Source organism: Elephas maximus, chromosome X (genome assembly GCF_024166365.1).
Source record: "Elephas maximus indicus isolate mEleMax1 chromosome X, mEleMax1 primary haplotype, whole genome shotgun sequence".
Lineage (NCBI taxonomy): Eukaryota > Metazoa > Chordata > Mammalia > Proboscidea > Elephantidae > Elephas > Elephas maximus.
In genome coordinates this window covers 155,305,455-155,317,359 of record NC_064846.1, presented here as the reverse complement: position 1 = coordinate 155,317,359, position 11,905 = coordinate 155,305,455, and the positions used below count along the sequence as shown (strand labels likewise).

Sequence of the window (11,905 nt, the reverse complement as noted above, 5' to 3'; positions counted from 1 at the left end):
TTACGGCCTATTTACTTATGAACCAACTCAAACAACTTGCCTCTATAGCGCGAGGGAAGGAAGGAAGACTGTATTGTGAAAATCAGAAAAAAAATCCAACCACTACTTTGGTCTAAACAAGGGAGCTTAGTGTTTTCTGTGGCTTTCAAAAACTACTTTCTCTTTGCTTGAGGAAGATGACTAAAAACTGTTTTTTAATGTCTGTAACCCGGAAATACTTAATGTAAATATAATAGTCCTTTTATTTATATTTTTCCTCTAAAGCTCAGGAGAAGATGGCATAGCATAAATAAAACAAGTATCAAGACCACCCACAAGTTCAGTGATTCACTAAAAGCACTCATGAGACTCAGCATACAGCTGGACTCACGGCTTAGATTTCTTACAGTGAAAGAATATACAACAGGACCAGCAAAGGAAAAAGACACAGGCAGAGTCTAGAGAAATCCATGCACATGCTTCCTATGTTTTCTCCCACCCATTCCAGGAGGCGACTTATTGAACGTTTTCCTTTCTAAAGCAGAAAAATGCAGTCACACAAATGCAATGCTTCCACCCAGGAAAGCCTGTTAGAGATCTAGCACCAAGGTTTTTATTGGGGGCTGGTCACCATAGGCATCCTCTCCCTAGCAACTACCAAAATTCTAGATGCCCAGAAGGAAAGGTTTTCCCCATAAGTCACATTGTTTGTATGATCTATGCGATCTGATACAATGGGGTTTGGTGCTCCAGCCTTATTGGTGTGTTGTTGTTAGGTGCCTTCCAGTCAGTTCCGACTCATAGCAACCCTATGCACAACAAAACAAAACACTGCCCAGTCTTGCGCCATCCTCACAATCCTTGTTATGCTTGAGCCCATTGTTGTAGTCACTGTGTCAATCCATCTTGGTGAAGGCCTTCCCCTTTTTCACTGACGTCTACTTTAACAAGCATCATGTTCTTCTCCACAGACTGGTAGCTCCTGATAACATGTCCAAAGTATGTGAGACAAAGTCTCGCCATCCTTGCTTCTAAGGAGCATTCTGGCTCTACTTCTTCTAAGACAGATTTGTTCGTTCTTCCTGCAGTCCATGGTATATTCAATATTTTTCGTCAACACCACAATTCAAAGGTGCCAATTTGTCTTTGGTCTTCTTATTAACTGTCCAGCTTTCGCATGCATATGAAGTGACTGAAAATACCACGGCTTGGGTCAGACACACCTTAGTCTTCAGGGTGACATCTTTGCTTTTTAACACTTTAAAGAGGTCTTTTGCAGCAGATTTGCCCAATGCAATGTGTCTTTTGACTTCCTGTCTGCTGCTTCCATGGACATTGATTGTGGATCCAAGTAAAATGAAATCTTTTGACAACTTCAACCTTTTCTCCGTTCATCAAGATGTTGCTTATTGGTCCAGTTGTGAGGATTTTTGTTTTCTTTAAGTTGAGGTGTAATCCATAATGAAGGCTGTGGTCTTTGTTCTTCATCAGTAAGTGCTTCAAGTCCTCTTCAATTTCAGCAAGCAAGGTTGTCATCAACATAATACAGGTTGTTAATGAGTCTTCCTCCAATACTGATGCCCCGTTCTTCTTCATATAGTCCAGCTTCTCAGATTATTTGCTCAGCATACAGATTGAATAGGTATGGTGAAAGGATACAACCGTGACGCACACTTTTCGTGACTTTAAACCACATAGTAGCCCCTTGTTCTGTTCGAAATGCCTCTAGATCTATATACAGATTCCTCATGAGTACAATTAAGTGTTCTGGAATTCCCATTCTCCACAATGTTATCCATAATTTGTTATGATCTACACAGTCAAATGCTTTTGCATAGTCAATAAAACACAGATAAACATCCTTCTGATATTCTCTGCTTTCAGCCAGGATCCACCTGACATCAGCAATGATATCCTTCGTTCCACATTCCCTTCTGAATCCAGCTTGGATTTCTGGCAGTTCTCTGTCAATGTACTGCTGCAGCTGCTTTTGAATGATCTTCAGCAAAATTTTACTTGGGTGTGATATTAATGATATTGTTTGATAATTTCTGCATTTGGTTGGATCACTTTTCTTGGGAATAGGCATAAACATGGATCTCTTCCCGCCGGTTGCCCTGGTTGCTATGTTCCAAATTTCTTGGCATAGATGAGTGAGCACTTCCAGAGCTGTATCTGTTTGTTGAAACATCTCAACTGGTATTCCATCAATTCCTGAAGCCTTGTTTTTCCCCAAAGCCTTCAGTGCAGCTTGGACCTCTTCCTTCAGTACCATTGGTTCCTGACCATTTGCTACCTCCTGAAATGGCTGAATGTCAACCAATTCTTTTTGGTACAGTGACTCTGTGTATTCCTTCCATCTTCTTTTGATGCTTCCTGCGTCTTTTAACATTTTCCCTGTAGGATCCTTCAATACTGCAACTCGAGGCTTGAATTTTTCCTACAGTTCTTTCAGGTTGAGAAATGCCGAGCCTCTTCTTCCCTTTTGGTTTTCTAATTCCAGGTCTTTGCACATGTCACTATAATACTTTGTTTTCTCGATCCTCCCTTTGAAATCTTCTGAAGGCAGCTGTCTCAGGCCTGCTGTGTCAAGTACTTTGTGTACACAGAGGCCATGTCACTCACTTAAGTTCTAATTTTAAGTTTACTTAAGTAAACACTCAAATTTGGTAAAATATTAATATTCTGAATTCATAATTTCAGTGAATTGAAGTTTATCTTACCTATGAATAAAAATTTTCATGTTTTCTATAGCAAATATTGTATGGTAGCATGCATAAGCTACTTAAGAGATATTTAAAGGACAGTGGCATACCATATTCTGCAAACTGATATTAATTGTAAATCAAACATATATGTTAATTACAGCAAACCCTGGTGGCATGGTGGCTAAGTGCTACAGCTGCTAACCAAAAGGTTGGCAGTTTGAATCCACCAGGTGCTCCTTGGAAACTCTATGGGGCAGTTCTACTCTGTCCTATAGGGTCGCTATGAGTTGGAATCGACTCAATTGCACTGGGTTTGGTTTTTTTGTTTGTTTGTTTATTAATTACAGCAGAGCCTGCAGGATCTAAACAAACACTATTCTTAGCCAGGCGTTTAATTCCAATCCATACTTGAAAGAAATAAGACATTAAATGTTTTCTATATACGATAACATTAATAAGCTAGAGAAATACATCAAGGGTGCCCCAAAAGCCCAAGCCTGGGCTAGTCCCACAGGACTTGCTGGGGACAGAGGTGTTGCAAGGAAAAACCAGTGATTACACAAGGAAAGCACAAGTTAGGTCCTAACTCAGTAAAATCATCCATCCAAAGGCAATGTCCCTTGTTTGACCAGGCTTGTTTTCTTTGACGACTCTCCTTACCTAAAAAAGTCAGTGTACACAAAAAATTCCCATGGAAGCAGCTCTCAAGAAATCAAGCGATGTATTGCATTGGGCAAATCTGCTGCAAAAAACCTCTTTAAAATGTTAAAAAGCAGAGATGTCACTTTGAGGACTAAGGTGCACCTGACCCAGGCCATGGTGTTTTCAATAGCCTCATATGCATGTGAAAGCTGGACAATAAATAAGGAAGACCAAAGAATTGATGCCTTTGAATTATAGTGCTGGCAAAGAATATTGAATGTACTGCCAGAAGAAGGAGCTGATTTGTCTTAGAAGAAGTACAGCCAGAATGCTCCTTAGAAGCAAGGATGGCGAGACTTTGTCTCACATACTTTGGACATGTTATCAGGAAGGACCAGTCCCTGGAGAAGGATATCATGCTTGGTAAAGTAGAGGGTCTGTGGAAAAGAGGAAGACCGAGAACATCATGCTTGGCAAAGTGGAGGGTCAGCGAAAAAGAGGAAGACCATCCACAAGATTGATTGACACAGTGGCCGCAAAAATGGGCTCGAACATAGCAATGACTGTGAGGATGGTGCAGGACTGGGCAGTGTTTTGTTCTGTCGTACGTGAGATCGCTATGAGTTGGAACCGACTCCACACCACACAACAACACCACACAAAAAATGTAAAACCATTGTTTATGTACACTAAGTTCGTGTTTTAAACAAATGTTCTTGGCTGCTTCTTTACACGAGACCTATATACAAAGCCAGTATCTATCAGAGATATTTAATTTGTACATTATGACGACGCTGCCCTGTAATTATTTTGATTGTTTCATGTACTTGTTTTGTCTTTGAATCTGAACTGTAAACTGTATTTCTCCTCCCTGCCCACCATAACAGATTAGCTAGCTTAACAAATCTAAGGGGGAAGAGTCAGAGATTCAAGGCTGTTAGGGAGCACCTACCCCAAGCTCCACAGTTTTCAGACTTGAAAATCATGAACGCACTCTGAAGTCAGTGGCAATCAAACAAATCAAACACCCATAGGTATCCTCCAAGGGCTCTGACTGAAATAGAAACTTAATGCAATTTTGAAATGTAAAGACTTCACTCAGCACACATTTTGCAATGTATGAGGCAGCACATTAAGTTGGCACTGTGGGAACACTAAGGAGAAAAATGACACTTGCCATGGCCTCAGGGAGATTATAGTCTACTAGAGGAGACCAGGTGTCAACTAACAAGGATAGAACACACAAAAAGCCCTAAAAAATCTAGAAAATAATCTAGGCATTCAGAGAGAAAAGGTTTTCATGTCTGAAAATTTAGGTCCTCAGAAAGGTAAGGGCAATGGTGAGCTCATTAGGAGCATAAATAAGTTTAAAAGGTTTTGAAAGTATATAAGCTTTTCCTAAATCTCATATCCTGTCTAGAAATGAGTAAGAACAGAAGGTGCCCACGGAGAAAACAGCAATCACACAAAGAATCTATTAGTAATAACTTAAGCATCTTTAAGCCAGCAGGACCACAAAGAGCCAGTAACACAAAGTGAGGAGTAGAAAACGAAGGCACGTTTGCTTGATGAGATACGCAGGAAGTGCAGAAAGGAGACGTTTTCTCCTCCCCACCCTTTCAAACAGGAGGCAAGTGTGTGGAATGAATATGAAGCAAGAAAGGTCTGGAAGCCTCACTGCCCCTTCAAGGCTCCCAGCATCAGTGAAGTTACCAATACGATACACAAAGCGGTCTTTGCCTTTCTTCACAAAAGACGTCAACCCCCAGAAACATGGTCTGAAACAGATCACATCCTCCCTCTTAAGTAATATTATAACTGGAGGTTGCATTCCTGACGAAGGGTTCAGAAAACCAATCAGCGATATGACTAACAAAATGCCATAGACACAAAGACACACTATAAAACTTGCACAAACGCATTCTATGCATTAATTACAGGAAGGGCCCCAGTGGACACATGGAGCCAAAGCTCACAAGGTAAACATGAGCGTTTTAATATTAACTTCCTTGCTTTTCTTATAATTTGTGCTTTATTTGTACCTGTTTCGATGTTATAAAGGAACAGGGTTTACGGAGCCAAACAGTTCTGCCAAGTCTATTACAAAAAAACAAGAGTCCCATTGTCTTAAAAATCCCTTCCTCTTGTCCTCCTGGGCTTTCGGGAGAAAGTAATGTCTGTACTCAGACACAATCTTTACCTGGAGGCCATTTCCTCACAATTTAGAAGGGATATGGAAGACAAACTAGATGTCTAATAGTTAAAAGCTGCCATTTTCCCTGCAGCGAAGCATTTAAAAATCATCCCTTTGACCACACTCAATTTGGGGGTCACTCCTAATAAAAATTCCAGTATTGCATCATCTAAGCATTCGAAGGACTCACCATGACTTCACTTTGGAGTGTGGGGAGCAGTCTTTGCATCTTGTATTTTCCTCCATCTTTGCCTTTTTTCTTCCACCTGTTCTCTACACTCTCATCAAGGCAGCATGGAAGCGGGAATCTTACACGGAGTACCTGAGAGAAGATTTACAGACTGAATACATGCACACTGAGGCTTATGACTATTTAACAGTTGGGGGGATGCAGGGAGAAGAATCACTTCCTTTGTTATTCTTTTGCCTTCCAGTGTCACAGCTAAAGACGAGCAACTAAATTCTCCAGTTAAGATAATGGCCCCTAAATGTGAAATACAGGTGACAATTTATTCAGTACTGCTAAATGAACAAAATGTGAAGGAGTGAAATTCCAGCTTATGAAAACAACCTTTTTCTCCACCCAGAAATTTCCTTGGCTATCACTTCATAAACATAAATATGCCTGAACTTTGGTCAGGTCAAGAGTTTGACCTAATTGTACCTTTAGTGCTATGTGCTGACTAATTATTGGCTTGAAACTTGAACATATCAAAAGGGAAACAAAACATCAGAGTTACAGGGTAAAAACCAGAAACTCAATCTTTAAGTTTCTTTCAAGCCATGGTGAACTAAATTATTATTTCAAATGTTTACTTTTGAATTAAAATTGAGCCTTGAATGAGTGTTTAGCCTCACAAATACATTGCTGGTCCTCCAGTCAGTGGTTTTTGAAATCGACTGGGTACACTGAATTAAAAAGTGAAAACATTTACACTCGTGGTAAATCACTCAGGTCATAAAATAAGCATGAATACTGCTGGAAAAGTGTTCTTTAAATACTAGACCTTTCCCTAAGGTTGAGTACAAAGCGCATCCATTCAGACAGGGCAATAAGGAGAACATAATCTCTGCCTTTTTTGGCTAAATTCAAGGAGTCTGAATTATATCTTAAATAAAAATCAGTAATACTCACTTAACAAAAAAACATTGCCACTGAGTCGATTCCAACTGATACCAACCCTATAGGACAGAGTAGAACTGCCCCATACAGTCTCCAACACTGTAATCTTTATGGAAGCAGACTGCTACATCTTTCTCCCGTGGAGTAGCTGGTGGTATCGAACCACTGACCTTTCAGTTAGCAGCCCAGTGCTTAACCAGTGCACCACCAGTACTCTTCAATACTCACTACATGGCCTCATTTTAACTGTCATTGATTTGCTATTTAACTTTGAACATTTTTCTACCTGTATATGCGAACAAAGGCATTTTGCCCACATTTTGAGTTTTCTTTAGGACATCTGGATATAATGTGATTGATCTATGAGGGAAAGTTCTTTGCATTATACGGGCCACTAATGGCCCAGGATCCAGCATGTCATTTACAACAAAAACTGCTGACCCAGTGGTCTGGGTACATGTTACTCCACTGCCTGGGTGGGTGGTCCCTCAGCTGGCTGAGGTTCTTCTATCTACTACTAGGAGTTATCAGCTGTGCCACAATTTGGTTTGATTTTGTCCCAAGCAGTGAAAAGGTGATATTATTGATGAAGACATTCTTCAGTGTTCCTAGTCTTTTTTTTCTATTGAAGCAATTACTTTTAAATCTTGATTTTTGACAAAGCAATCTGTCTCAGGAATCCAACTATTACATTATAGCAGAATGAACCACACCGCATTTATCTCTTCAGAGGAGTTTAAATCGCTTTGAATGGTGGATAACGATCTCTCCAAAGCCCTTTAAGTTTTTTAAAGTAGGGTTATGTTGATTAAGTTGCAGATAACAAAGTGGCTTGAAATTTATACTTTTATTATAAGGAGAAAAGGTCAAAGAAATGGAGTAAAAAGTACAAAAGCAAGTAGAGACTACTACCCTGGGCAGAGAAAAACAGAATACAGATCTACTAAGATCAGGAATAAGCTAAGGAAGGAAAGATATAAAACAGTATTTTGAAAAGAATAAAAAGCTAGAGAAGGGCAAGATTCTATAATATGCACGTTTTATATTTTCCCTATAGTTCAGGGCACGTGGAAGGTATGCAGAAAGTGTTAAATATTTTTAAAAAGGGCAACATTGGAGACCAAAAGGCACAAAAGGGAAAGATCTTTGGGCCACCACCTATAAATCAAAAATAGTTTAAAGGGCACTGAGTTATCCTGGTTGGGAGGTGATTCCCCTGCTGTACTAAATACAAGTCACACTCTACCAGGATAGAAAGTATTGAAGTTATCAAGGATTTCGTTTTACTTGGATCCACAATCAACACCCACGGAAACGACAGTCAAGAAATTAAACGACATTGCATTGGGCAAATCTGCTGCAAATGACCTCTTTCATGTGTTAAAAAGCAAAGATGTCGCTCTGAGGACTGAGGTGCACCTGACCCAAGCTGTGGTGTTTTTAATCCCCTCATATGCATGGGAAAGCTGGACAGTGAATAAGACTAAAGAATTGACACCTTTGAATTGTGATGTTGGTAAAGAATACTGAATATACCATGGACTGCCAGAAGAAGGAACAAATCTGTCTTGAAGAAGTACAGCCAGAATACCCTTTATAAGCGAGGATGGTGAGACTCATTCTCATGTACTTTGGACGTGCTGTCAGGAGGGATCAGTCCCTGGGGAAGGACATGATGCTTGGTAAAGTAGAGGGTAAGCAACAAAGAGGAAGACCCCCAATGAGATGGACTGACACAGTGGCTGCAACAGTGGGCTCAAGCTTAACAACAATTGTGAGGATGGTGTAGGACCAGGCACTGTTTCGTTCTGTTGTACATAGGGTCGCTATGAGTCAGAACTGACTTGAAGGCACCTAACAACAACAACTCTACGAGGAGAGGGCTCTGTGATGCCTACCTCCACTGAGGAGTTAAAATGCTTTAAGGCAACATTTCAATATTGATTAAAAGGTTAAAAATGGAAAGTGATGCCTTACAGTTAGGAGGTACTCAAATACCTACTGAATGATGATGTCCAGAGCACATGGAGGTGTAGGCTATTTCTTCTTAATCTTTTCTAAGATCAAGTAATCTCAAGACCAAGTAAACTCATGGAATCTGTACTTTCTGGAGGTAATGTTGGAAGCCAAGCCAAATGGAAAAAACCTAAAATAATAATAGAATATTGACAATGAAATGTTGTAATTTAGGCACAGCTTTAAAATATTTTTTTTTTTAATATTAGAATGGTACAAAAACACAAAAGTATTTCAGCATGAAAGGAAATAAAACACTCTTGGGTGTGACTAGAAGGATTGTTCTAGGGACAAATTTGCTTCAACTTATTACTTCAATAACAATGCCTGCACTGTTTCTACCATTTTGATTATGTCGAATGTATTAACATTAATGTGTCCATGTTCTATTTGTGTACTGCTCTCTTAGAGACTGCTATCAATTCTATAAGGTCAATAATTAGGAATTAAATTGAAGACACAAGAACACAAAGATTTACAATTTCCAAATGTGCTTAGAATTTGGAAATTCTGAACTGTCTCTCGCATACTGTTCCCCTGCCATCCTTCCTGGCTGGTTGACAAGTTAAAGGCTCCTGCTGTTTCCACCAGCACTGGGAATGCAGAGCTCAATGAGCTGTACATTCAGGGGCCAAAAAGGAGGAGAATACAAGGTGTACATACAGAGAACAAACATACACAACCATATACCTATTTTTCCACTGGCAGAGGACATATACTACTTCATTATGAATCTTCCACTGGCATTCAAGTACCAGAAGATAAGTACAAACTAGATGGGGAGGGCACACAACAAGGGATCACTGTCACTGTTTTCTTTTATGTCTTCTAATCAGAGTCAGGTAAACTATATTACTTACACGTTTTGTTCCTTGTGCTGGTTATGGAAGCATTGTCTCTCAGCTCCAGGGCCACTCTTCTCTACTCTGTTGTGGGGCCTGGACTCTACAGACAACCTTGCTCCTACAGACCACCCGCTGATATAAACCTAAGAAGAGTTATAGCTGGGTTTTTTTACACATATGCACCCACAGAGACAGCACACAGATGAACCCCACATACACCCACACATACCACACACACAAATCCCACATATACACACACACACCACACACATATGCATATGCAGATACTCACACCATGAACACAAACCATGCGTTCATACGCACCCCACACAGGGACACAAGATATGCTTAAAACATTACTCAATAATATCAGAAAAGAAAGCAGGACGAGTTTTCTTTTAACTTGGAATTTTAATTATATACATAAATAGCAACATGAGAACAAGGAGTTCTAAGGCTTGTACATTATCTCTAGGTGAAAAGGTTCCAGGTTAGTCCACTTATTATATGGCATCACCCAAGATAAAGAAAGGCGTAGCTTTTCCTGAAGAACAAAGCCAATTTACTACATTCGACGCTGACTTCTCTGCCATTTTTCTGGAGAAATACTGATTTACTGTATGGAGTTTCCAATGTTTACCTATAGCTAAAGGAAAGAAAAGAAAAACTTAATTAAACTGTGCCAGAAAAAAAATCTCTTTTGCATTTTGAAAATTCTTTACATTTAAATAGAGAAACCATGTAAAACATTTACATTAGCATAAGGATCATAATGAGCCAGAGAAAGCTATGATTATCTCCATTTTACAGATGGGTAAACTAAAAATCGGAATGGTTTTTTACATTCAGATTCTCAACTAGCTGTGTATTTGAGAATAATTAAATACATAGATGAATGAATAAATGAAAAACAGATGTCTAAATGGCATTAACATACGCCACTCCTTCACCCTCCAAAGACCAAGCAACTACATATCCATCCATCTGCTGGAAGAGAGAACGATTATATCACTGTCAGCCTGATGTACACCTTTCCTCACATCACCCCCATTATTCTTTTCTGGAATGAAACACACATAAATCCAAAGACACACCAAAGACAAACCAAATCTTCTCCAGATCACTTTTTTCCTAATATGTAATAAATATACTTAGCAATTAGAGGTTTATACATTTTTTAGCGGCCAGTGACTACTCGCTTGACCTTTGAATATGAAACAAAAAATTCTTAAACATGTGAACTGCAAGCTTATTACCTTTTCTATCTCAGTTTCTTAATCTGTTCTGGACTTCTCTAAGCATCCAATAGATTTAACTGCATTGTTAAGAATTAGAAACTAGAAACAAGCTATATTAGTAAGGATTAACCAGATCGTGGTAGTCCATACTAGGAAAATTATTCAGCAGCTACAAGAAGGAATGAAGGAGATCTATAAGTACTGGCAAGGAAAGATGGACATGATATAATATGGAAAAAAAAGTTCACTCATTCATCCCACATACATTAACTAAACAAAGCACTGTCTGTGAAATATTCTTGACAAACTGAACCTAAAGCTGATTAAGCCTTCAGATCCAACTATCACTTTATGGGAAATGGACAGAAGAGAGGAACCAAAAGAGAAACAGAATGACGCTAAATTGATGCACACGGCTACATGCAGAACAGGGGAAATTCTAAAGGACAAACAAGGCTGGTTTTTCAACAAATAAATGGAAAGGAAAAAAGAGGGAGAGGGAACTATTACAATTTAAAAGAGACATAAGAGACCTATTAGCCAAATGCAATGGGCAGATCTTATCTGAATCCTGATTCAAACAAATCAACTGTAAAAAGTTATTAATGAAAATAATCAAGGAAATCTGAACACTGACTGGATACTAGACGACATGAAGGAATGAATGTTAATTTCTTTAGGTGTGATAATAAAATTGTGATTATGTACCCTCATAGAGTTTTCAGTGTACAGTACTTGCAGAACAAATTATAAGGTATACGACCCCATTTGTCCTAAACCCAAAAACATGTATGAATACATAACAACAACAACAAAAAAAAAAAACAAACTTGTTGCCACTGAGTCGATTCCAACTCATAGAGACCCTATAGGACAGAGTAGAACTGCCCCATACAGTTTCCCTAGGAATGGCTGGTGGATTCAAGCTGCTGACCTTTTGGTTAGCAGCTGTAGCTCTTAACCACTATGCCTCCAGGGTTTCTGTATGAATACAGAGAGGGAAAGAAAAAGGGAGAGCAAGGGAAGGGGGTGAAGGGAGGGAAGAGGGGAAAGACAGGGCAGGGAGGGGGGGACCAACTGACAGACCAACTGACAGACCAAACTTTTAACACAATTACCTATGGGAAAGCAGTAGTGGGTAACACAAATTAAAATTTTTT

At 39.3% G+C, this 11,905-nt stretch overlaps 1 protein-coding gene across 4 annotated transcripts in view; it reads right to left on the bottom strand.

Moving 5' to 3' along the window:
- Positions 1–9,429: 9,429 nt before the first annotated feature.
- The window catches only part of APOO (apolipoprotein O), a 59,865-nt gene continuing 57,389 nt past the window's right edge, over positions 9,430–11,905 (bottom strand). For 2 of the 4 annotated variants that reach the window (XM_049871354.1, XM_049871355.1), the window contains exon 9: positions 9,542–10,153. Coding sequence is in view for 1 of the 4 variants with exons in the window: in XM_049871356.1 (XP_049727313.1) it covers positions 10,148–10,153 (6 nt within the window). In the remaining 3 variants the exon portion in view is untranslated. Of the gene's footprint in view, positions 10,154–11,905 lie in introns of all 4 variants that reach the window. The other 2 variants (XM_049871353.1, XM_049871356.1) reach the window with 2 other exon arrangements.